This window comes from Poecile atricapillus, chromosome 3, assembly GCF_030490865.1.
Source record: "Poecile atricapillus isolate bPoeAtr1 chromosome 3, bPoeAtr1.hap1, whole genome shotgun sequence".
Taxonomy (NCBI): Eukaryota; Metazoa; Chordata; class Aves; order Passeriformes; family Paridae; genus Poecile; species Poecile atricapillus.
Window position 1 is genome coordinate 115,796,792 of NC_081251.1, and position 26,152 is coordinate 115,822,943.

At 50.4% G+C, this 26,152-nt stretch overlaps 1 protein-coding gene across 1 annotated transcript; it reads right to left on the reverse strand.

Annotated features, from left to right (window-relative positions):
* Positions 1-1,207: 1,207 nt before the first annotated feature.
* ANAPC1 (anaphase promoting complex subunit 1) lies at positions 1,208-26,152 on the reverse strand. The gene is made up of 47 exons (XM_058835888.1): positions 25,827-26,152; positions 24,898-25,059; positions 24,695-24,746; positions 24,028-24,137; positions 23,766-23,848; positions 22,772-22,845; positions 22,380-22,525; positions 21,542-21,762; positions 20,754-20,963; positions 20,387-20,482; positions 20,046-20,136; positions 19,890-19,955; positions 19,604-19,741; positions 19,140-19,280; positions 18,844-18,904; positions 18,372-18,559; positions 17,889-17,963; positions 17,483-17,748; positions 17,183-17,274; positions 16,736-16,884; positions 15,711-15,789; positions 15,596-15,632; positions 15,435-15,505; positions 15,138-15,316; positions 13,042-13,268; positions 11,815-11,933; positions 11,130-11,401; positions 10,359-10,593; positions 9,509-9,600; positions 9,238-9,372; positions 9,038-9,120; positions 8,860-8,938; positions 8,508-8,582; positions 7,896-7,972; positions 7,616-7,706; positions 7,469-7,522; positions 7,005-7,198; positions 6,718-6,804; positions 6,251-6,368; positions 5,645-5,722; positions 5,262-5,329; positions 4,183-4,321; positions 3,446-3,532; positions 2,921-3,016; positions 2,558-2,756; positions 1,974-2,108; positions 1,208-1,481 (listed from the first exon to the last, which is right to left on the reverse strand). The coding sequence occupies exons 1-47, from the start codon at positions 26,037-26,039 to the stop codon at positions 1,366-1,368; spliced, it is 5,856 nt and encodes a 1,951-aa protein (XP_058691871.1). The 5' UTR covers positions 26,040-26,152; the 3' UTR covers positions 1,208-1,365.

A 26,152-nucleotide genomic window follows, 5' to 3' on the forward strand; every position in this document is an offset into this window, starting at 1 on the left:
GTTTCATCGTCATTGCTCGTTTTATTGGTGGTGGGATGAATCCGCACCTTCCAGCTTCTCCCTCGGAATGCGGGATTCCAGCAGCGCCCTGGGAAGGCGGGATAAACCCCAGGGATCCATCGGGGCGGCAGGAGGATGCAGGACGCCTCCAGCTTTCTCAGCTTTCCACCCCAAATCCAGCAGTTGGATTTTCGGCTCTTTGTCCAGCTGGGATAAACGCGGGAGGCTCGTTCTGGGGCTGGGGTAGAGGCTTGAGGAGGCAAAAAAAGTCCTTGGAAAAGTCGTGGGGAATCGCATTCCCCACCCCTGGAAGCGTCCGAGGCCGGCGTTGGATGGGGCTATAAGGGAGGTTTCCCTGCCCGTGGTCTTTAAGGTCCTTTCCAACCCAAACCATTCCAGGATTCCATGAAAACCCGGTGTCACTCCCTGAGGGAAATCAGCCCGTCATGCTTCCCATTTCCCCAGTTTAGAAGGAATTCCCCGAGCTGCAGCCGCTTCCCAGGGGAAGGAACTTCCAGGCTCACCCCTCGTGGCTCCTCTGGTTTCCCATCTGTTCACTGAATCCACGTAAAGAAGGTGATTGTGGAGTAGGTGTGATAAATTAAATTAATTCAGCTTTTTATTCAATTAGAGCAGCTTCTGAACAGCTTTGGAAAAAAAAGGGATGAGGGTTGGGATTTGTCAGGACACCTCAAGCAACTGGAAAACCTCAGTGAACACACAATAAAGTTGTTCTTTTTAATAATAACTGGGTTTGTGTAATTTTTCTTGTTTTGTTGCCTTCCTCCCTCCCTCCGTTTATCCCTCTGCAAAATCCCTGGGCTCCTCTCCTTGAGGATTCCCCTCCTTGGGAAAAAACAGGGATAAAAACCACAGAAAAAGGTCAGATTTGGAAGCAGAACAAGCAGAATCCAAGCCTTTGCCTCTGGCCGCTTTTCATGGAGTGATTCCAAGGGTTTGGTGACAAATTAAGGATCTGCTCTGCCCAGAACCAACACGGAACGAGCCCTGCTCCAAGTTCATCCCGGAGGATACGAAAGGAGGCAGGGAACAGCAAGTGATTAAACCAGGAATTATCTCCATTGTCTGGAAATGAGATCCACCACAAGCAAATGAGTTCTAAAACCCAGGAAAAGCACCATTCCCAGCCAAGGTCTTTCCCAAATTCCCCACAAAAACCACACATTTGCACACAAGCCTTCGATACAAAAGTAAATTTATTATGACCTCACTTTTATAGCTTTTTTTTTTTAAATTCCTCATAACAATTTATAAATAACTCCTGGTCGTGGTTGCCACAGCTGGGGGTGAGTCTGGTGCTTGGGAAGGTACAAAAAGAAGGAGATTTTGGGAAGTTTGCTGGGACTACAGCACCATGGCCTGGGGATTCCCGAGGAGCAGCGGAGCCAGGCGCAGCAGCGCCCGCACGGGCACGTGCAGCCTCCGCAGCTTCAGCAGCAGCTCTGAGAAGTTCCTGCTCCCTAAAAACATCCAAAGCAAAGGAAAAGGGTGTAAAAGTGACCAAAGGTTTGCCCAGGATTAGAGGGAGAAGCTGCAGGGAGCTCTGGAGGTGCCATCCCGTGGATCCCTTTGCTGTGTGCTGGTTGGGAAGTGAAGCTCTGGAAGAGATCTCAAATCTCCTTTAGGAGAGATCCCAAATCCAGGAAGGAGGAGAACACAGAGGAAAAGATCACCCAGAAGAGAGGTGTGTAACAGGCAACTGCAATCTTCCATGCCCAGACACAGGAATCTGTGGCTGGCATAAGATTCCTGGGATAGGCCCAGATCATGGATGTGGTGACATTCCCACCCCAGGCCCCAGGAAAGAACAGAGCTCCCAAAACGAAGATCCAGCTGCCTTCCTCTTCCCTGAGCAACCTCAGGACTGGTGTATTCCCAGGCTGCTGGAGGACAAGGAAAAGCTGCCCAGTGCAAGGATCCAGGATTTCCCAGGATCCCAATTCCAGACTCACCTTCCAAGCCTCCAGCTGCCAGCTGCCCCGGCGTGGGCACCGAGTGGTAAATCAGGAAACACGCCAGCATGCTCAGCTGGGATTCCTCCGGAGCCCGCCCGCTCAGGTAGGAATGCAGGGACACGTCCCCTCCGGCTGCAAGGCACAAGGAATACCTTTGCTGAGGTTTGGGAAGCAGGATTCCCACAGGGAAATCCCACAATGAAATCTCCATTCCCCACAGAAGGTGGGAGGTTGTTTTCCGAGCTCCTTCCTCCTGCCGCGCTCACCGCTTGCTTTTGCTCCGGGAAAATTCTCCCAGTGCAAGATGAGGAAGGGATTTTCTCTGGGAAATGTCACTTTCCCTGCTAAAAACACCCCCCATCACTCCAGGCAAACACAGTTCTCCAGGGAATGTTGCACACCAAACTGAAAACCCTTCCCTCATCAGTCTTCCACACTTCTGAGGCAAAAAATCAACCTGGATCAGCAAAGGCAAGAACCAGGTGAGCAGCAGGGGATGGGATGAGATGGGCTTTAAGGTCCCTTCCAACCCCAAATCATTCCAGGATTCCAACACTGGTTGGATTGGAATTGCTCCTTACCCTGAAGCCACTGATCCAAGGTGTTATCTATGGTGCACTTCATCACCGGCAGGAATTCCGAGTTCATGAAGAGCCCTCGGGTTGGATTCCTGCTCATCCTCTCCTGGTGGCTCTGGGAGCTGAAGAATTCCAGCACCAGCTTCATCTGCCACAGCTCGAAGGTCTCGGACATTTCCCGCCTTTCCAGCCTCCTGACGGCCTGGCAGCGGGGAGAGCGGGAAGTGGAGCAGGAGTGAAACAGGAAGGAAAGGACTCCTCCACCCCTGCCCTCCCTCCTCTGGAAAAGCACAGGGAATGGCCACTCTTTGTCCCCTCAAAGAGTGGGAAGAAGCGTTGTCCCCAACAGGAACAGGAGTTTCCTACCTGGTCGATGGCGATGTAGGTGGGCAGCATCTCCGGATTCTCCTGGGTCACGCACTCGTAAAGGATGGAGGAGAAAAGATCCAGGATTTCCTGTTTCTGAGGAAAGACAGGCACAACTCATCCCAGCTTCCTGCCCCCACTGAAGTTAATCCACGCAGTGGCATCACAGGAATTTGTGATAACTAATGATACCACTCCATTTCTTCCTTGGGATAATTACTGGGTTTTATGCCCTCCCTTAAATACTTTTTTTTAAGAAATTCCATATAAAACACCTTCTGTGACTCCCTCTAAATGCTTCAGGGATCTCTGAATTTGTTAAACACGTTCCTCAAGGAATGGGACAAAAAAATCCCAATGTCAAACCAACAGGAATCAGAGGATCGCCCTGGTATTACCCAACATCCTGCAGGATGTTCCCTGTTCCTGCTGATTGCAAGGTGAAATTCTGCTCTAGAGTTTAAGGCAGGTTTTCCCTAGTTTTTATCCATGGAAAAAGGGTTGGTCCACACCAACACTTCCTACCTGGCCCATGTTTGCAGTCGGTTTGCAAAAATAATCGGCGAAGGAAAAGAGAGCGGGATCGGAAGTGAAAGCGGAAATCGCTTCTGGCTGGGGGGGGAAAAAAAAAGGGGGATTAAAACACATTCCTAAAATGAACTTTTTGGATCTGTGCACAAAGGTAACAACAGCTGATTTCCAAAGGGTCCAGAACACAAGGGAGAAAACTGGAACCCACACCAAAGGCTGGAATCCGTGTCTAAAGGTTGGACTCAATGATCTGAATGCTGGACTCAATATAAAGGCTCAACTAGATGATCCAAAGCTTGGATTCAATCATCTAAAACTTGGATTCAATGATCTGAAATTTGGATTCAATGATGTAAAGGTTGGATTCAATGATCTAAAGGTTGGATTCCATGATCTAAAGGCTGGACTCAATCTAAAAGTTGGATTCCATGACCTGAAGGTTGGATTCCATGACCTGAAGGCTGGACTCAATCTAAAAGTTGTATTCCATGACTTAAAAGTTGGACTCCATGACCTGAAGGTTGGACTCCATGACCTGAAGGTTGGACTCCATGACCTTGGAGGGCTTTTCCACCCCAAATGATTCAACGATCAAACACTTCACGGGCCGGAGGTGTCCAACACTCGTGTCTGCCCACGGCAGATGCAGCCACACATGACTGTCCTGTGAAAGCCAGCAGAATTCCCTCCCTCAGGAGCGTTCCTGGCAGGAACCATCCCGGGAGCGGTACCTTGAAGGCGCGCGCTTCGGAGCTGCGGTGGGTGACGGTCTCTGCCAGGAGGCTGCGCCAGCCCATGGGATCCTCCTTGTAGGAGAGCTGCCCAGCTCGGAGCTTCACGTACAGGATGCCACCCTTGGAAAGGATCGACCTGGAACGGCACAATGGGGCCCACTTACGGAACCGGCTCAAAGAGAGGAAATTCAGGCTGGATATTGGGAAGGAATTCTCCCCTGTGAGAGGAGCCCTGGCAGAGGCTGCTCAGAGAAGCTGTGGGTCCCTGCAAGTGTCCCAGGCCAGGTTGGATGGGGCTTGGAGCACCCTGGGGTAGTGGGAGATGTCCCTGCCATGGCAGGGGGTGGCACTGGGTGACCCTTAAATCCAACCTAAAGCACGCTGTACTAATGGACTGTGCTTCGTTTAATCCCTCCAGCTGACAAGAGGGTGATCAACGATTACACTCATTATCTTGGAGGTCTTTTCCAACCTAAATGACTCTGGGATTGATTAATGGCAAGTAAATGCCCTAAAAGCAGCACATTACTGAGGAAAGAGGCAGCTGGTTTCTCCCACCCCTCACTGGGGCGTGCAGAGATGAGAGCGATCGCTCCCCCGCCGCCCCCAGATCCTGTGTTCCGGTAAAATCTCTGGTTCCCACAGCTGCCCCCCGCGTTTCGAGCGCGTCACGAGGGCGGGTGGCGCTCTGTGACACGGGGTGACATGAGAAAAAGCCATTTCGCAGGGCAGTAACAGTCCCCAGCAGTCTGGGAAAGGTGACATCACCACCACTCAAAACCAAACCAAAACCATGAGTTGTAGCTGCTCTCTGCTGCCTCCATCCCACTGCCAGCCTCTGTGGGTTTTACTATCAGGTTTTCCCCGACCCTGTTTTTTTGCATGAATTATTCACCTCAATGGGTGAAACCCAACTCTGCAGTTTCTTTCTTCCCCCCCCCAAAGTGCTGTCAGATGCACAACAGTGACTTGATGAAACCCAGGTTTCTTTCTGAGCTGTGGGAGGGTTTAAAAAAAGCCATGAAATAAGATTACTACGAGGTCACGATTCAGTTGAGCATTAAAAAAACACTTACTGGAGATGAGCTGTTCCCTTGCTTAGATCTATTAATAATTCCCAGTACCGGGGGCCCTTCACTCTGATCTGTCAATAAAAACATTTTATTACTAAATATAACCAGAATCATCGAATTAAAAGGTTTCCACTGGGTTTTTTTTTTTGGGCTGTTTTATAGTGTTGCCCATGCAGAAAATTCAGGGGGAGGTTTGTGTCTCCTGCTGCATCAGATCTCGGAGGATCTTGATCAAGACAGGAGACAGGGAATTGTCTTTGGAATCATAAGGGGACAATGTCCTCCAGAGTCAGGCTAAGGAATCAAAACCCATCAGAGACCTCAGCTCTTGAGATCTGTGACACAAAATCCAGGTGATTTTCCATTAAAGCAGAGATTTCCTCTACCTGCTTCAGCAAGTGGAGCTCTGGGAGAAGCGTGGGTGCCATCAGCTCCTCGGTGGCCTCCCCGTACCACTGCGTGCCCTGCGAAACGTCACGGGAGCCACAGGTTAGGAAACATGGAGAACTCTTTGGCAGAACCACACACCAGCACCTCCTCCCCCTAAAAATTCCAAGAACTCCATCCTGAGCATCTCCCTTCTCCCACATAAAATAAATCCTGCAGAAAGGACTCTTCCCTGATGGAAGCACCCAGGAGAAACACCAAGTTGCTCATCTCAGAACTAGGAGAAGGCTTGGAAAACCTCTGTGCCTTTGGAAATCCTCCTGAAGAGGGAGAAGCACCTGGGTCAGGCAGGACACCCTTCCTTGCCTGTTTGAAGCCTCTGGTGACTCTCCCTGTCCTCCCCTCTGCTCTCCAGGTGCCACCAAAGCACCACAAAGAGGTGTCAGCGGGTTGAGCCCAATTTATCTTTTTTGTGCAGAATTCACCTCGTCTCCACCACGGCTTGAAACCACACCCAAGACTGGAGGCCACTGCCAATGAAAACTGGGATAAATTCCAGAGTTTGCTCATCCCACAGCTCCTCAGGGCCCCCCCAGCCACCTTACCTTGTAGGTGACCTCTATGAGGGCGTAGCAGGGGGTGTTGGAATCCACGTCCACGGGAGTGAGGAGCCTGGGCTCGGCCGCCAGCACGTACAGGTGACGCAGAGCCTGCAGGTGGTACCTGGGGTGGGAACCAGGAGCTCAGCATTCCCAGGGCTGGGAATCATCCCAGACACCCAATTCCACACCCAAACACAGCTCCTGTAGCCATGGTATTGGTTAATTAACAGAACAGGGCTTCATGGAGCAGAACCAAAAGGGATTAAGGGTCATAAATGGACAGTTCTTCCACGAAAAACTTTCCAGCTGAGCAAACTGGAGCAGCCACATCACAGGAGCACAGCATTTTTTAAATGGAGAACCTCCAAAAGTTGTTTTTTGATAGAAATCCATCTTTTTGGTAGACAATACATGTCTTTTGTAAGAAGATGGTTCAGCTGGAGGAAATGGGACCCCCAGGAAAGCCTTACCGATTGTCTGTGCTGTGAACGGGGAAGTGAGGGTACAGAGCACAGAGGAGAGCAGCAATGGAGGAGTTGGAAGTACTCAGGGAGTATCTGTAGGAAAAAAACCCAACATTATCCTTTAGTTTTCCTTCTGAAAAACACAGGAGGCCAAATTGGTGGGATAAGGAATTTCCAAAAGTGCATGGAGACAACAAGACTTCCTCTTCCAACAGAAGACGCCTGGGAAAATGGAGAAAAGGGGAAATGGAGGAAATGGAAGCAGAGATCTGGCCTTGGAGAAGGCCCATTACCTTCCTCCTCCCAGGAAGAGGAGCCCCAAAGCCATGTGGTGAGCCAGGTGGAAGCCGTAGTTCATCTCTCCCCCCGTCTTCTTGTGCATGAAACGGCAAAGCTGGAGCACCTTGAGGTTCCCAGAGCCGGCCATGACCATGGCCAGGGCCAGGAGCAGGACGCTCAGGCACGTCTCCAGGTTATAGTGACCTGTCTTCAAGCACAACAGAGAGGTTTCATAACAATTCCATGGCCAACAGCACGTTCCTGACGGGATGATCCACCGCTTTCTACCCCGGAGCTTGGAAACCACATTCCCCAGCACGAGGGAGAGCCAAGTCCTTCAATGATTCCCAGCCCTGCCACGTCCTATGTGTCATGTGCAATCCAGGAAATTAAAAGGGCTGGGCCTGTTCCCGTTGAGGTTTTGCTGAGGGCCACACAAAGCCATCTTTTTGCTGGAAGAGAACTTGGAAAAACTTACTATGGATGCTGTCGGAGCTGACAAACACTTCAGGAAATCCGTGGCGTATTTGTACTAGGAAGAAGAGAAATGCCCAGTGATTATGGATCCAAAAGGTGAGTGACAGCTCCCTGGGAAGTGAATGGAATGAAATAACCCTCCCCTTACCAGGCACTGAAATGCTGCCAGGTTTTCCGACCCGGCAAAGCGAAATCCCAGGGATAAACACGCTCCGGCGATGATGTAGACGTGAGCTTGCCTAAGGAACAACATAAACAGGATATGACTAAATGTCCCTCTTCTCCTCATCTGAATGCACAGCACAAACTCCTTCATCCCTTAAAAATAAAAGGGAAGACTCATCCTTCATAGGATATCCCGTGTAACGGAACTCTCCTTTACAGGAGGGTAAAATTCCCTAGGAGGAGATTTTTGGGATGTTACTCACGCCAGCGTTTCCAAGCTCAGGTCTTCGGAGGAAGGCAGCTCTGTTGCATGGAGAGAGATTATGTTCTCCCTTATGATCTGCAAAGGAAAAAGGAAAGGAAAAGAAATCCATGGGAAAGCTGAGGCCTAACTGAAACTCTGGCCATCAGGAGTTGGTAAGGGACACCAAGCGGGTCTAAGGGAAGGAAAAGCTGTTTTTTCTCCCCACAGAGACCATCGGCATCCTGTAGTTCTTATAGGTATTGAGCTCATTTGGTTGTAAAAACTCCATACAATATCTTGGAATATCACTGATTCCACTGTTGGGAAGTTACTCCCAATGCTCAGCTCCAGGCAGCAGTTTTGGACCTGGCGATGCAGGGAAAAGTTTAATCCCTTCCTTTCCATGACATCATTTTGTGTCTGGAACAATCCCACCCCTCCCTCCTCAAGCATCTCCTTTCCAGCCCCTGGAGCTCCTAAAATCCAGGGGTCCTATGGAACAGTCACCTCTGTCAGATTAATGCTCATTTCCCTGTGCTCCTAACGTGACTATGGAAATATCCACACGGAAAACAATCCAGGGAGGAGTAAAACCGGGAAGCAAACACACCACACGTAAACAAACACCTACCTGAGGCACATTGCTGTTGACCCACTTGGAATTGGGCAGGATGTCATCCCACAAAATCAGGCATCGAGCCAGGGTCTGGAAAAAGGGAGAAAACCAGATCCTGAGGGAGGAAATTTATCTATGCAATTGGGAAAAGCTATAAAAATACACCTAAAAAATGAATGCAACATTCCCCATAAATTGTGTCATTCATCTACCCTAAATTCTGTCTCCATGACAAGGAAGCTGCCACACTACAAGGAGGAATTGTTGGAAGGAGTGAGTTTGGCTGGGAAGCAAAGGATTCTGGATGGGCTGGAACTCTTAAACATCGTTTAAACAGACTGAGGAACAAACCCAAGGGAAATCTTACCCTCAACAGAAGGAATTCTGGCTTGACAAAGTCCAGCAGATACATGGTGTCCGGTGCTTTGAGCCAGTCAGCAATGGATCTGCAGGACACGGCAAAGGAAAAGGGTTTCCAGGTCACATTCCAGCAATTCCAAACCTCAGCAGAGCCTTTAACCCTGCAGGGATTCCCAGGTCAGTACCTGTTGTTGGTCTTCAGGTAGATCATGGCAAGTGCAAGGGTGGCCCCTGGACACGTCACATCCACGTTGATGGTGTCTCCTTCCTGGGAAAACACAGGGAACACTTCCCACAGCTTCACTCGAAGGGAATGATGCTCCCAAAGTCATGGAGACACCTCCCAGACTTCCAACTTCAGTGAGGCAGCACTGGCAGCACGTACCTTGATCTGGTAACTGGGGGATTTGTGCTTCTCCCTGTGCATTCCCGCCTGGAATCTCCGGTGTCCCCCCACCATGTACTGGTAGAGCTGCTCGGGAACGTTGAGGTCCGACATCCCAATCAGGTTACTGCCGTGCTAAGGAATGCAAGGAAGGAAGGAAGAGCATGGAAGTGCCCTCCTCTAGGAGGAAAACACACAGGCAGGCGGGATGGAACAGCTCTTGGAATGCCATCCCAATGGATAACAAGTCTCCTAATTGCAGCTGACTTACCCCAAGGCACACCATTCCCAAGGCCAGCCCTGAAGCCAGGGAATAGGACTCTCTGTCCGTGCAATATTCCATTTCTGGGCCGGGAGGACGCCCTGGAGAAACCAAACCAGCAAAATTCACCTTTGAAAATTCCAGCTTATTGCTTAATTCCAACCAAAAGGAGAAAAAGAAAATATTGTCCGTCCCTCCTTAGGGAAGTCCCCAGTGGAATGACAAGGAACTGGCAGCTCATCCATCCACTCCCAAATAGCAGCTCCCTCCTAAATGTTATGGTTGGAGTTCGGAGCCACGGTGACAATGCCAAGTTTAACTGAGGGTACTTTAATATCCCGAACGAATCCAAACGCTGCTGCTAAAAAAGGATTGCGCAGATCCCATTTCCAGAAATGCATCATCCTTAAATGCTCCAGAATCCAGAAATTTCATCCTTAAAGCTGACCCCATTCCCTGCTTAATAAACCACACAGTCTCCAAATATAGTCCCACGCAAACATGGAGCAAAAGCTGCTACGAATTAATTCAGAATGAGGGCACAAGTGAGATCATAAATCTGCTGTTCACATCAGCTCCTAAGGCCCAGTGGTTAAAAACCCTTCAAATTCCAAACAGGGCAATTTAGGACACCAAATTTCCAGGTGGAAGAAGGAGGAACAGTAATGATGCCGCCACGTGTCTATTCCTAAATCCAGTGGCTTTCCTGGCTTTCCTTTTTCACGCTGCACGAGCTCCCAGGAGGGACGGTGAGGTTTGGAAAACGGGAGGGGAGCGCCGCGGTGGGAAGGTGCCGACGTTACATCTCCCATCCCGGCCATCCCGGCCCTCATCCCGTCTTTCCGGCGTCGGCACCCACCTATCTCAGCCAGCAGCACCTCGGCGGTGTGCCTGTGGGCAGTGCCCTGGTAGACCAGGCCTATCCCCACCACGGCAGCCACCTGGACGTTGTGGGGCACATCCAGCTCGGTGGAGGTGGGCGGCAGCAGGGCGGGGATGTGGATGCTCAGCAGGCGGGTGATGGCCATGTCCATGGTGCCCAGCTTGGCGGCGGAGACGCCGAGCAGGAGCCCGATACTCGTCATCTCGTGGCCCTGGGAGAGGGGATAAGGAGCAGTGAGGCACGGCCAAGAATGGGAAAACCCCTGTCCCAGTGTTCCAGTGGCCTATCCCAGCGAGCCCTGAGAAGGGTGGAACGGTCTGGTGGTGAAGCTGCTGGGAATCTTTGAATGGAAATGAAGTTTCCTCATCCCGCGGAATCCCAGAATGTTTAGGATTGGAAGGAACCTCTGGAGATCATCCAGTCCATCCCCCCTGCTGACTCAGAGCAGTTGACACAGGAATGCATCCAGGTGGGTTTGGAATGGAGTTCCTTCAGAGGCTCCATGCCCTCCCTGGACAGCCATTCTCTGCTGCTCCCACAGAAAGAAGTCCCTCCTGACGCTGAGAGAGGATCCTTCCGACCCGAACCATACACCACGACCGTAACGAAGCAACCCCGACACTCTCCCACACCAGGAAACTTCCAACCCAACAGCTCGAAGGAACCTGCTGATTTTTCCTTCCTCATTTTGCCTAAAGAATCCAACCCCACCGCGACCTGGCTCAGGGACGTGCCACAAGGTCTCACCTTCGTTAGGTAGTCGTGGATGTTGAGGGTGGCCAGCTTGGTGAGGTGCCCGTTGAGGCCCAGGGCCATGAGGAAGCCCGCGTACTCATTGGCCAGCTCGGCGATTTTGGGCTTGTTGTAGACGATCCAGGCGGAGTCGATCTGGGAAGCGGGAGCGATCTTCAGGCCGGCGGCCACCCCGTTGTGGAAGCTGGCCCAGGAGGCCATGTTGGGGGGCACGTCGATGTTGCCGCTGTTCAGATCCACCGTGGTGTTCCTGGGAGGAGCACGGCCTGCCACGGGAGAGGGGAGAACAGCAGTCAGGAAAAGCCAAGCTCTTCATGCTGCGCCAAGTGAGGGAACAGCTCCGATCCAAGAACGTTCAGGAATGTCAGGACAGCCCTCTGCAGGATCTCCATCCTCTATGACCCCAGCACTGACCAGTTCAGGCCATTTTTCCACTTCTCTCTCCTTCTGTACCTGATAAAAGGTCTCAGGGCTCGATAACACTGGCCCTGACCATCCCAGAAGGATCTTCCACCCTTCCAGGTGGCAGATTCCAAGCCCAAAGGAGCTGCTTCCTCACGAAACCCACACTTGCGCCCTGAAATTCCTGGTGGAGAAGATGCTATAAAAATCCCAGTCACGGGGTAACAGCTGGAATTCAGCCCATCCAGCTCTGGGATGGAACCCCTGACCAACGTACCGGTGAGGTTCAGCTTTGGGATGGGCAGCTGCTCCGTCGGCACGGGATGGTAGGAGAAGAGCGTGAACATTCCTCGTCCAACCGGGAGCGCCATGGTTCGCTGGCACAGCTGCAGCAACCTGGTGGGGAGGTGAATCCAAACCCACATGGAAAATTTTCCCAAATATAAACAAACCTACAAACACTTCCCTCCTTGTGACTCCTTCCTTCCTTCTCCTTTGGAGCCAAACCTTTGGTCCTTACAAGGTTCATCTCCGAGATACCTTTTAGCCGTTTTTCCCTTAAAGCTGGATCCATAAACGCGTTCCAAGGACGCTTCCCAGCCGCGTCGGAAGCAAGGGGAGAGGAGAAAGCCAAGCAAAGGTGGCTGCCCTGTGGGATCCTGCTATGAGTGGTGATAACACCGAGTAATAACCCACGCACAGAGGTGATGAGGCGCTTCCAAGAATGCCGACCACAACTCTCTACGATTTAGTCTGGAAACACTTTCTAGACTCGTTAGATTACTCAGCTCCCTAGGTCAGACTCGGAGCACATCGCATGGTGACGGTGTTCTCAGGTTGGCTTTTTAAAGAGGTGGTTTTTAAACCCCCCTCCCCAAAAAAGTGAATAAAGAAGCAGGACAGGGATAACCGAGGCCACTGGGCACAGGTTTCAAAGGAATGGGATGGGACAGTGAATGTGCTTTCTGTGGAATTCCAAGGTCTCCTGACTCAAGACCAGCCTATCACAAAGAGTTCTCCAGCTTTAGGCATGGCATGGATGGTTTGGTCCCTACAGAGTAGGTCCTGCTTATATTTCACATTTTTTGGGCAGAAGAAAGTGCTACAAAATCCCTTCAACCCCAACTGACCTCAGTGTGCTGCTTGGAGTCCACACTAAGTGTCCTTCCCAAGAGCCCCCAGCTCCAACACAGCAGAGCTTTCTTTTCTTTTGGAGATATCCACGGAACTCCAAAGACTTGGATTATGATTTTTTTAAAAAAAAATTAAGATTCTGAGCCTCCAAAGATATCCCCACAACCTTTTAGCTGAACGAACTACTGGGAAATAGAAACAGTTGGAAATGGAGAAAGTTCCAAGGCCACACTGGATGGGGCTTGGAGTAACCTGGGATAGTGGAAGGTGGCCATGGCCATGGCAGAGGTTGGAATGAGATGGGCTTTAAGGTCCTTCCAAACCAAACCTAACTCAACCCAAGGTATTCCATGCTTCCAGGATTCCTTACCTGTTTTCCTTCTCCTCGATGTACTCGTGGTCGCTGGCTTCCGGCATCTGCACCACATTGACCCGGACAGGCCGGGCACTCTGGAGGAGCCTCCGCACCTCCTGCACCCTCAGGTCCTCGCTCCAGATCAGGGACATCACCTCCTCGTTCATGTCATTCATGCCATCCTCGTCCTCCTCCGACTCGGCTGCCGATGGAATATCCGAGGACAGCACCGTGCCCATGGACTGCAAGGGAGAGGGAGAGGGAAATTCCGGGTCAGGAATGCACCACATCCTCAACTCACCCAGCACAGTGATGGGTCTGTGTGCAGAAGGGGTGGACACACCGATGAAGGGTCACAGCATTCCCATGCTCCTTACGGGAATTTAAAAGCCTGGAGGATCTCCAAACATGGAAATCAAATTCTTTTGCACAACCAAATGGGAAAAATAACTGAAGAGGAGAGATGACACCTCAAATACATTGAGGAGGTGACGTGTGACGAAGCTCTTGTCCTTTCAAAACCTTTCCCTTTTCCAGAGCAGTCATAGGGAAGGGGTTTCCTTTTGCTGCCTGCTCAGCCCAGTTTGTGATTAGCCCAGTTTGTGACCAGCCCAGCCAGAGCTGCATTCTGCTCCAAACCCCGCGTTATTTTTCAAAGCGCCGGCCTTTTCACACATTAATTTGGATTCCCTCCATGACCACCTTGGAAAAGCGAATTACCCATTAAAACAAACAGCCTGCACAGCAGAAAATCCCAAAATTCCTCACCATCAGTCAACTTGGAGTTGACCACAGCACCCGTATGGTTTTGGAACTTCCACACATGACCAGAAAAGCACCAAGGCTTAGGAGCACTCTTGGAAAAGCCTTTTTCCAAGGAATGCTTTTCTAAAACTCTGCTCTCCTGTTTGTTCTCATCACACAGGGGATGATGAAGGGAGCAGATCTTCCTGTGGTTCTCTGGGAACACGTGGCCCCAGGAAGGCGAGTGAATGAAGAGCTGATGAATGAAACCCAATTTCTGCTGGTAAATCCGCGCTCCATCTCAACGCGCAACTGCACCACCCAGAGCAGCAGCGTCCGTTCTGAAACAGGAAACTCCACCCTGCCCTCCCCAGAAATTACAAACAATTTGGGGTTTGAAGCTCACTTTGGCCTTTTAAGGTCACATCAATTTGAGGCATTGTTATAAAGTCAGTGATAAGATCAAATCTATCATCGTTTTTGACGATTCGTGAGGGTTTCGGTTGGGCACAGCTTCCATCAACAGCAAACAAAAAGGATTTTTCATGTGGTGGCAGGTGGGGTTTGACCTGGAGTTAATTAACCTTTCTGCCAAATTAATTACAGTTTTGATGTGCAATTAGTCATAAAGCCTTTGTTGTAGAGAACTGGAATAACTTTAATATCCTTTCCAAAGCTGAGACAGCAAAAAAGGATCTTGACCAAGATGGGCTTGAGATTCCAAATCCCAATTCCTGGCTTTGGAAAAGGCTCCAATCTTCTGCCACGAAGGGATTTTATGTCAGCTTTACAAAGATTTTTGGCTCCCAACAAAGCAAATTTCAGTGAGATGCAATTCCTTGGGATGCTGGTGATTGCCACCATCAGAAGAAAATGCTGAAGAGACAAACGCCACACTGGTTTTTAAATCATTTTACCTCAGGATAAAAATAACTAAAACCTTTTTTTGGGGGGGGAAAAAAGAGAAATATGGCAAGTGTACTTCCAAATCCAGCTCTTCTAGTGGAAAGGAGGATGCTGGCCATGCCAACACAAGGAGCCACAGACAAATACCCACTTCCTTCTCCTTCTGCCGTGGCTTTTGATGGCAGAGCCTCAGGAGAAGGAACCAAAGGGTGGGAAAAGGAGGAATCCAACAGCTCTGGAGGCAAAACTTTTGCCTGAGTTTTAAAATGTGATTTATCTTGAGTTTTCCCAGCTACCCATGATTATCCATCCCCGCTGGATGTTGGTTTTCACACCAAAACCCTTGTACATGCAAAGCCTCCGTTTTGTCGCCCTCAGTTTGGGAATTAAGCCGGAAATTCCTGAGGCGGGCGCTCTGCCCAAATGCCGGGATTGGGGAATCCCTTTGTGGCCATACTCACGGATTTTCCCTTCTGCAGGCTCCCTTCCCAGGCCTGCTTGGACAAATCCTGGCGGCCGATGAGGAGGCAGACGGCTTCCGGCCAGTCCGAGGCCGGCTGCTCCCGGCACTGGTAGATGGCATCTCGGATGGGAAGGGCCACCCCAAAGGGGAGAGATTCCAGATCCCTCAAGGTGAAACCTGAAAATTAAGGAGGGAAAAAAAAAACCCAAAAAAAAGTGTTATCAATCCCAGACAAAGAGTGTTTCCTGTTATCTGAGCACATGGTTATGTGGGAATGTTGTTGTTCCACTCTTACCAACACTGGTCATCCAAAGGACCAACTTTTCAGCCAGGCTGGAAACAGAAGTGCTGGATTTGAAACTGCACCTGGAAAATTAAGGAGAAGCCAATAAATGCTCATCCAAAAGTCAGCAGGAAGTCACAAACTCAACCAAACAACAGCAAAAGCCTCCATACCGGCTGTCATCCTGCTCCATCTGCTGCTTCCGTTGGCCTAGGAAAGACAAGGCTGTGTTAATTCCATGTTTTCCAGGCTGGAGGCACTCCCAGGATGGAGCCAAAGCATCCTTACCTGACGTGATCTTGTACAAATAATGGGAGGCTTCGTTCAGCACGGCGCTCTCGTCCCCAAGGATATACAGGGCCACACTCTGGGGAGGAGAGACACCAAAAAAAAAGTCATTTTGGGGCTGATATTCCTTTGCTTCCCAGAAAAACAGGCAGGAAATAACTGGAATACAACCTCAGAAGTGGGGCAGGTGTATTGTGAGGAGAAGGAAACCAAAACAACTGAAAACTTCTAAGCTTTGAATTTCGGGGGGAAAAAAAATCCACCCTGAAACAATGCACTGAACTTTCCCTCTGGAGATTGCTCCAGAGATAAAAGATAAATATCTTCCCAAGGGAAAAACGTGTTCCCAGTTATCCTTCCTGTGCTTCTCACATTCCATTTCTCCTGCAGGACACACACACTGTCTGTAGACACCCTTTTCCACATGGTTCCCTCCACATCTTGGATATTTTGGGAAGGTTCCAAGTGAAAAGCTGAAAATCCCAGGGAATTGTCACTCTATTTTGACAATTCTGGGAAAACTTGCATCCGGGTAAAATGATTTTTGTGGGCTTTACGAAGATCTTTCAACTCTGAGCTCTGCAAGGGCAGATCAGGCAGAGAGAGGAGGAAAATAGATCCTGGCTTTTTTTTTATTCCCTGCTTTTTCCTCCTTAGGCACCTCTGCTCCCAGTTGGAAGGGTTTTCCCACCAATGAGTAAGGAAGTGATGCTGAGCAGGAGATGCCTCCAGCACTCACAGGACTAAGTACTGATGTTGGGGCATGCCCAAGGAGAAAACTGGGGAATTCTCATCCCCAAAATCCAGATACCTCCATCATTACTTTGCACAAACCACAGGAAAACACAGAAGAACATCCTTCCCACCTGGAAAATCCATCCAGGGCGTGAATCCCTCTGTTATTTCACCTTCCTTTAGGGATGTTTCACTCCCAGGAAATTCAGCAGCTGGGGCAACCCCTGCCCACAGGGCAGCGCTGCCAGAACAAGGCACATTCCCTGTATTCCCTGTCCCCCAGGACTCACCAGTACCACCAGTTTGCTCCTTTCACAGATCCCTGGTAAGTAGGGATAAGGCTGCACTCCCTCTCCCTTCAGGCAGGAACTCAGCCACTGGAAGATGCTTGGAGGCTCAGCAGAAAAAAAGGAGGGATGGAGCATGAAACCTGTTTGGACTTAAGATGAACAGCAAAGACCATGAGCTCCAGGGAAATGGCACAAGAATTCCTCACCATTCCCAATTCCTCCAGTATTTCCTTCAACAACAAAAATCCAGCAGTTACACCCCCTAAAATGTTACAGATCCCTCCTGTCAGAAGGGCTTTTATGACAGGAATGAAAGCTCAAGGCATGTCCTTAAGGAAGAAAAATTATCTCAAAGGAATAAGCAGGGATCCTCCAGAATGAGGGGAATGTGAAAAAAAGCAAAGGGAATATCCAAATATCATGGAACAGCCAAAGGCTTAAACTCACCCTGGTCAATTATGCAGGTCTGCCTGGAGGTTTTGACAAGTGCTGGGTAGTCCCTGTAGTAATAATCCATGTAAGCTTCCAGTTTTAAATCCCTGGAATGAGAGGAGGGAGTCACAGACTGAGGAAAAACCATTCCAACCTCCCAGATGCCACCTTTGGGCAGTTGCTGCTGCTGGGGAAGAATCTGGAGCCATGGAAAAGACAGGAAAGGTTTGAAATATTCCTTTCCTTCAAATACAGGGCGAGTTTGCTCCAGTTTGGGCAATCCCATCAAAAGAAATGATTTTCCAGTGGGAATACCTGGCCAGCTGAACCAGGAGAACCACGAGGGAGCGGAGCCCTTCTCCCATCAGACTGTTCAGTTTGAGCTCCTCGTAGATGAGGTGGAGAACAAAGAAAATGGCAGGAATGTGGGAGAAAAGGAGGGTGGAGGAATCCAAACTGAGGCTCTGGGAAAAGTCATCCTTGGAAGCAGAAACCTCCAGAGGGTCCAGGCGCAGAGCTTTGGCAACGGGATGAGACTCGAAATTCCTGTGGTAGTCAGAGCTCAGGAGATATTCCCAGTCCTAGAGCAAAGAAACAGGGAAGAAAGACAGAGGATCCATGGTGAACGTAATTTCCAGAAAGGTAATTCCAAAGCACTGTTAGAGAGGAACTTTTTTCCCTAAAAACCAAGCCAAATATAACTCAGGGAACAATTTCTTACCTCATCTGACCCAGTTTCTGACGGCCTTGCCTTCTTTGGAGCAATGACAGGGGAGAGTGATCCTTCAAAATCGAGCTGCAACAAATAAAAAAAAAAAAAAGGAAATAAAACTAAAAGTAACAAATGGGAAAAGAAAATTAAATGGAAGCAGCTCAGGAGTGAAGGTTTCCTAGGTGAATCACAACACCTGAGCTCCAACCAAGTAGGACATGATGTGGCTGAACTAACCCCAGAAATCCCAAATCCTCTTTAAGGAATAACAATCTGAGTTGTGACCTGTGCTTCAACTCGGAATCAATTTAATACAGATGAGATGAACCAAATTTCCTGCAGCAGTGTGAGGTGTGAGCTGGACTCAAATCCTCACTGTTTCTTTTCACAGTAAGCACCTTGTCAGCCTCATGATAAATGAGCCTTGTACCTCATGACAAACACAGAGTAAAACAGGACTGGAAATTAGAAGTGAGGAATGGATTTGCTCACGTTCCGTGTCCAGCAGAGCCTCTCAGTGTTGTAACCCATCATGTTCATGAGACAGGTGACAAATAAATTCCACTCCGAGTGGTAGCTGGGCCCTCCCGGGGCGTTGTAGGCGTTGTACCACTTCACCAACATCTGCACAGCTGTCTCCTTGGGCAGGATGGCTTTCACCCCCTGCAGGCATCTTTTCACTGGTGGGAAAGAAGGAGACAGCCCATCAGCTCTGGATTCCTGGGATTTGCTTCATCAGTGGTGGAAAACCCCACAGGTTCCTCTTGCTGGACTTGCTTTCAGCTCTAAACAAAGCCACAAAACTCCCAACAGCTCTTCCTTAAGCTGGGCACAAATCCTCCAGTTTGCAACAAAAATAAGGAAAAATGCTCCTTTTTTTTGCTCATTACTGAAACCAGCCTGAACTGGCATCTCAGCCCTTCCCCAAGGAAAGCAAAAGCCACCTAAAGCTTTGGAATCCTACCTAATTCCGAGGTGGCGATTTCAGGAATACTGATCCGGACCATGGTGTTATTGCTGAGCTCCTGGAAAACCCAACAAAAGTGGAGACAAATCAGGAAATGCATCAAGTGCAGGCAGAGTCCTTTTCTATCAACTCAGAACTCCTTAGTGGGTGAAGTTATTCCCACATCCTGCCTCTTGCTACAGTAAGACGTGGAATTCAGGCGCCAGCTCTGTGAAACACTGGAAATCTTGGAATTATCTTGAAATAATCTTGGTTACCAGAAGCGTAGCCCCAAATGACAGGGAAATACCTACTAAAGTTACTCTGTTGTGGACAGGATCCCTCAGAGCTTGGATGAAAGTCCCAAGCTGCTGGAAAGTGCAGTCCTCAACATAGGGGGAGTCGTGGAGCTTGGAAGAATCCCTTAATTCCGGAACCGGTGACAAAAGCACGCTCTGGAAAGTGGGAAAAATGAGCCCTTTTTAGAGTTCAAATAAAACTGGAATTCAGAATTAAAGTGGATCTGAGCTGAAATTGTTGGGTTTAAAGTACTAACAAGAATCTTGGAAACTACTGAAAATCTCTCCAATCCCTGCCTTGGAAGTTTTATGGCAAGCAGAAATAAATGAACAGGACGGCACCACAAAAATCTTCTTTAAACACGGTTTATTCGGGGGATTTACAGAACAAGAAGGAAAGCTTCAACTCCAAAAAGGCACCTTGGAAGTTAAAAGACCACCAGTCATTACAACAAAAGGAATATTTCCTTATTTCTTACCTCTTCCAGGGGCCCCAGGTGCTTGTTCAGAGGCTTGGATGGAGTACTGACACTATCCAAGGGAGTGCTTGGCCGAGGCATTGGGTTGGACATTGTCAGGGATGGAGCAGGAAGCCCGGGAATAAAAACCTTTCCCACCTTTTTGGTGGAAAAGGGAAAGGAAAAAAAAGTTCAGTTTTTCTCTGAAAAGAACCCCCAGAAAAATGATTTAATGAATGCCACGGATGCTTCAGAATTCCCTTTCCAGCACTGCACATAAATTAGGGATGGAAAAGGTGTCGCTCACCCGAACCACTCCAGAATAAAGCACCAGATTCCCGCTGCCTTCCAGAACCAGCAGAGTGTCAATTCCCTGGAATATTCAAGCAGCACATTCAGCTCCTTGTGTTCCATTAAGGAGGCACCAGCTGGATGACAAGGACATTCCACAGGTTAACAATACCTCCACCGGAGCCGCGTCCTTTGCTGGAATATTGGTGACAGATCCAAAGATCAGCTGTGATTTATCGTTGCTCTCTTGGAATTTTACACACCTGGGGATTAGGGAGAACAGGAAAGGTAAAAGGTTTGTCCTGGGTGTTACAGAAAGAAAACACACTCTTCCAACAGTGCAGTGCTTTTTTTTTCCTGTGGGTTTTGTGGCTCTTTCCTCTTTTACCCGGCTTTGCCCAAAATAAATCAACTTGTTTTTAATTTTCTAGTTAATTAAAACCCCTGATGTAGTTCCAGCTGGGAATTTCTGGAGTGCTTCTCCTGGTTCACCTGTCCCCAAGGAATGCTCACCTCAGCTGGAGCTGGGATTCCACTAAAAAGCACAGGAATTTCTGCCCACAGAGGTCGGTGGAAATGAACACTTTGGATGCCTGGGAATTCTTCTCTCTGGAAAAGAGACACAAGGACCAGGTTAGAACCTGCTTTGCTTTGGAGACTTCATGAAACCATTCAGAAAGCCTGGGATAACACACCAGGGAAAACTGCTCTCTGCAAGGGAGCCAGGCACTTAAAGGGAATCATTTCCCAAAAAAATCAGGGAGCGCAAGTCCATGAATTGACTCTGAGATGGCTCCAATTGCGGAAAAACCACCCAAATAAGCTGTGATTTCACTTGAATCCCTGCTTCCCAACTCCCATCCCAAAAAAACCACCTGACCTCATGTTTGGGACCGTTTCTGTCCACAGGTGGTCGATGCAGAGCTCAGGAACGATCGGCTCTGTCTCCGGCACGAGGAAGGAGTCGTTGGCTACGGAACTGGGGGAATGGGTAACGCTGGGTCTCCTCGGGGACTGGGCACTGCTGGAGAAGTTGAACCTCTGCACTCCAGAGAAGGAATGGACTCCCAGGGCTGGGGAATGGGAGCGGCTGCAGGCAGAGACAGGACACGGATCAGAAGGAGAGCTTCAAAATCACGGAAAAATCAGACGTTGATGCGGACAAAAAGCGGATCCTCAAAATCAGGGAGAATCCCAGGGAGCTCATCCACTGACTTTAAATCCCAACCAAACCCCAAACCAGGAACTGGCTCACTGTTGATTTCCCTTTGCTCTCTAGCACAGGAAAACAATTCTCTAATTATTTTCCAGGCATCTCTGTCGGAATGCAATAGATGAGATTTCCAAAGGATTTCAGATGGTTCATTCCATGAAAAATCCCTCCCAACCTCTTCCCTCTAATTTCTTTAGAGAAGCCAGCCCAAAACACCCCTGGGACTCAAACAGCCTGGAGACATTCCTTGATCCACGACAGAGCAGCCTCCTTGGCTCAGGCACAGGCATTATCCTCCTGTGCTGTCGGGATAACAGCACGGGAAGGGCATTCCAAGGGAATTTCAGGTGCTGCACCACGAGAGGCACCTGAGCCTTGGATGGAAAGACAGAGAGCAAAACACATCCAGGGGATTCCATAGGTCCCATCCTTGGGGATTTGCTGTGGGTGCTCACCTCAAAGCAGCCATGTTGGAGATGGTGGGGGAGCGGGATTGCAGGTTGGGAGAGGAGCCGGATCTGCTCTGGCTGTGGATGGACGAGTAGTTCTGGAAAGGGGAGCCCCCAGGGGACTCTCCTTTGGAGAGGCTCCGGAGGTGAGCGGTCAGGGAGCTGCTGGTGGCCATGTGCTGAGGGGTGCCCCCCTGCTCTGGGAATTTCAGCACCAGGCTCTGCTCCTAGGACGAAAACCAACGGCATGTGGGCAAGGACAGCCAGGGAGATGCTTTTCCAACAGCTTTTCTCAGCGGTTATGTGTTACAAATTCACACTCATCCTACAGAGTTAATCCCATCAACCCTGCTCTTCAACTCCCACAGGAACTGCTCCAATGGTTTTCACAAAATCACAGGATTTGGTTGGAAAAGACCTTAACACCCAGACAGCTCCACCCCCTGCCATGGGAACACCTTCCCCTATCCCAGGCTGCTCCAAGCACCGTCCAGCCTGGAACATTTCCAGGGATGGAGCAGCCACGGATTCTCTGGGAATCCCAACCCTCACTGTCAAAGTTTCCACGGCACTGAGTTACTTCCCACTTTTCTTAAACCTTCTGGTCCAATGTGTGGAATAACACGTTAATAACGTGATCCATGACCATCACCACCACATGATCTCCCTGCTCCAGGGAAATCCATGGAAAAAACTTCTTAAAAAAACCCAAAGAACCAGCCCCACCCAACGTCTTCCTCTTAGAAATGAAGCAAATCCCATATCCCAGGTGTTCCTAACAGACAGAAGGGCATGGAAAGAGCTGTTTTCCAGGGATCTGCATTCCCCAGGGAATGAAGCGTACCTCTGGCTTGACTCTGCGGAGGGCCCAGACCGTGTGTAAGCTCTGCACAGTGTCGTAGGTCATCACGATGGAAGGGTCAGCGCTGAGGAACACGATCCTCAGCGTGTGGTCGGCCACGTACTGTACCCGGGACGATCCGAACACTCCTGGAAAACGGGGATGTGTGCCAAAGGATCAGCTCCACAAGGATGCCATCAGCATTTCCCACGCTCTCTTCCTTCCACAACTGGAAGGAATTCCAGCTGTGCCCCCGTGCAGCATCCCTGCTCATGCAGCCCCTCTAACTGCATCCTTGGAAGTGACTCCTCCCGGGTGTTGTGATACAGGGAACGCTCCAGGGACACGCTGGGGTTTGCTGCCACCCTGAGGGACTCCAGTGACATCCAACATACCTCCAGACTTCCACACCAGAGGGGTGATCTCGTCCAAGGGGTGCAGCATGCTGAACATCGTCGGCAAAGGCTCCCTAAGGAAAAGCCGGACAAATCAGAGCCTGGAATGGGACAGCAGGGACACAGATTCCATCTCCAAAAGCTCCTTGGGCTAACCGAGCAGGCTCAGCTTTTCAGAGCTCTCTTCCTAATCCAGCTCTTCCAAGGACTAGAGAATCCCAGGGGAAAATCCAAGAGAGAGGATTAAAACTGCTCATTGTCCAACTGCTTCCTTAGGGATCCACAGGGGGCTCCCACAGGAGCCTCAGCCAGCAGGGAATGGGATCCCACACAACAGGGAATGGGATCCTACACAACAGGGAATGGGATCCCACCCAACAGGGAATGGGATCTCCACCCAACAGGGAATGGGATCCCACACAGCAGGGAATGGGATCACACCCAGCAGGGAATGGAATCCCACCCAACAGGGAATGGGATCCTCAGCCAACAGGGAGTGGGATCCTGCAGCTGAAACTGTCTTGATGCCAATCCCTCAGTGACTCTCCCAGTTGTCCATGACAGCCTGGAATCAATTCCCAGGACAAACCTTAATGGATGCTGCTTCCCAGATCCTGTTTCCAGGACCAGCACTCCCAAATAGTTTTTAACACTCAGCTTTCAATGTGCTCACTCAGAGTCACTGGGATGGGATAAAAAGACTGGAGGAGTCACATCGATAAAATCCCAGACTGGTTTGGGTTGGAAGGGACTTAAAATGATCCCATCCCACCCCCTGCCACAGGCAGGGACACTTCCACTATCCCAGGTTGCTCCAATCCAAGCTGTCCTTGAACACTTCCAGGGATCCAGGGGCAGCCACAGCTTCCTCCTCTTCCACCCAATTTCACCTTTTCCAATCAGAAACACACGGATCTTCCACCACTTCCCTCCAACTCCTCCACTCCTTATTAGATTATCCAACAGGAAACCACCCAAATCCCTCATCCCATACCTGGGCGGACTTGGAGGCACCTCATGGGAAGAACTGCTGCGCTCAAATAACAACCCGTATTTGGTTGGCCAAACATTTGCAACCTGTAAAGAAAAATTATGGATTTACAAAGGGGGAAAAACAAAACCTAATAACCTGCTGTATCGGTTATGTTTGAGGATTTTACAGGAAAATAAGATGTTCAGGCTTTTTATGGAGAGCTGGGGAATGTAAATGTGGACAAAAAGGTTCCAAATGTGGACAAAAAGCAAGGCAGAATTACCTGGAAAGGCAGAGCAGCGATGTAATCTTTCCCCTCCATGCTGTGCACGTTTATGCAGGAATTCTGCAAAATGCAGATACATTTCTCCACTATTTCCTCACTGCCTGAAACTGGAAAGGAAGGAAGAAAACAATTACACAGAGTGAAGTTGCACTCTGTTTCAGACATCCCTTAGGCACAAAAAGTAAATTCTGACATTTCAGGTTCTCGGTGAATGAGCTCCTGGAGTGTGTCCAGAGAAGGGAATGCAGCTGGGAAGGGGCTGGAAAACAAGGAATGGCTGAGAAAGCTCAGCCTGGAGAAAAGGGGGCTCAGGGAAGACCTGGCTCTGCACAACTCCCTGACAGGAGGGTGCAGCCAGGTGGGGGTGAGGCTCTGCTTCCAGGGAACAAGGGACAGGATGAGAGAGAACAGCCTCAAGATGCACCAGGGGAGATTCAGGGTGGATACTCAGAAAATTTCTTCCCCAAAAGGGCATCCAGCCAGGCACAGAGCCATAAAAGCCACGTGGATGTGGCACTTGGGGACGTGGTTTTGCAGTGGCCTTGGCAACAGCTGGACTCGGCGGCCTCCGAGGGCTTTCCCAACCTAAACAATTCCATGATTCCAAGCCAAGGGAGCTGAGCTCTGAGCATCAGCCCAGCAGCACAAGAAATAGGACACTCACCATCAGCTTTTTCCGATTTTTCCTGGGGGATAGTGAAATCACACCACAAGGCCTGAAAGCCAACACAGCATCATCAGTTCTCCAGAACGAGCTGCTCCCACACAACGCCACCTTCCCGTGTTCCCCCAAACAACCCCACCCCAAAACACGGTCTGGACAGGGTCTGTGGATTCCCTCAGTGCCTCTTTCCCACGTTTCCACACCTGCAGGACGGGGCTGTCGACGGTGAATGCCTTGTACACGGTGGACGCTTGGCTTCTGCTGCCCTTGCTCCAGATGACCACATTGCTGGCCACGTACAGCTCCTCGTCGTAGTCCACCTCCTCCCCGACATCACTGATGCCTTTCCTCAGCTGCCAGCTTTCCTGGAAAACAGGGGTTTGTTAAGGAAAAGCCGCAACACCCTCGGGTGTGATGAGTTTGGCCAGCACAGAGAAGCTGTGGCTGCTCCTGGATCCCTGGAAGTGTCCCAGGCCAGCTTGGATGGGGCTTGGAGCAATCCGGGATAGTGGAAGGTGTCCCTGTCCATGGCTGGGGGTGGAATGGTGGAATGAGATGATCCCTTCCAACCCAAAAAACCCTGTCATTCCAAGGTAAAGGACCATCAGGATCCATTTAGATTTATTTTGATGGAAGCCAGGGAGTAAAGGGTAAGGGACACCCTTCATGCAGTTCTGAGATTCAGAGTGAACCCCCCTGCTCCCTAAACCCCTCCTCAGCGAGGAGCTGGGATGCAGATGGATCCAATCTTAGGCTCGATCTCCACCAGAGCTGGGGGTGTTCACCTGGAGAAGCCTCCAAGGAGACCTTAAAACCCCTTCCAGTGCCTGAAGGGGCTCCAGGAGAGCTGGAGTGGGACTTGGACCCGAGTTTGGATGGAGAGCACAAGGGGAAATGGCTTCCCACTGCCAGAGGGCAGGGTCGGATGGGATATTGGATGGAATTCTTCCCGGGGAGGGCGGTGAGGCCCTGGCAAAGGCTGCCCCATCCCTGCAAGCCCCGGCCGGGCTGGAGGAGCCTTGGAGCACCCTGGAAGGTGCCCCAGCCCACGGCGGCGGGAGGGAACCGGATGGGCTGTAAGTCCCCTTCCCTCCCAACCCCCCTGGAATCCCCGGCTCAGGAAGGCTCGTACCCGGTGCCGGTCGTGGATCGTGACCTCTCGGAGCGAGCCCACGAGCCCCGCGGCGCCGTCGGAGGAGCAGAGCTCCGGCGCGGGCTGGAGCCGCCGCAGCTGCAGGCTCAGGGCGCTCGGGTGCCGCCGGCTCTGCTCGCGGCCCCGCGGCGCGAACTCCTGCAGGTCGCCGGCCGCAATCATCGTCGCCCTCTCGTCACAGTGGTCCGACATGGGGCCCCGATATCCACATTATTTCCGGGACGCTCCGGCGGCTCCCGCGGGCACCGGGACGCGCGGGCAGCGCCACCGGCGGCCCCTCACGCGGGCGCGGCCATCTTGGCGCT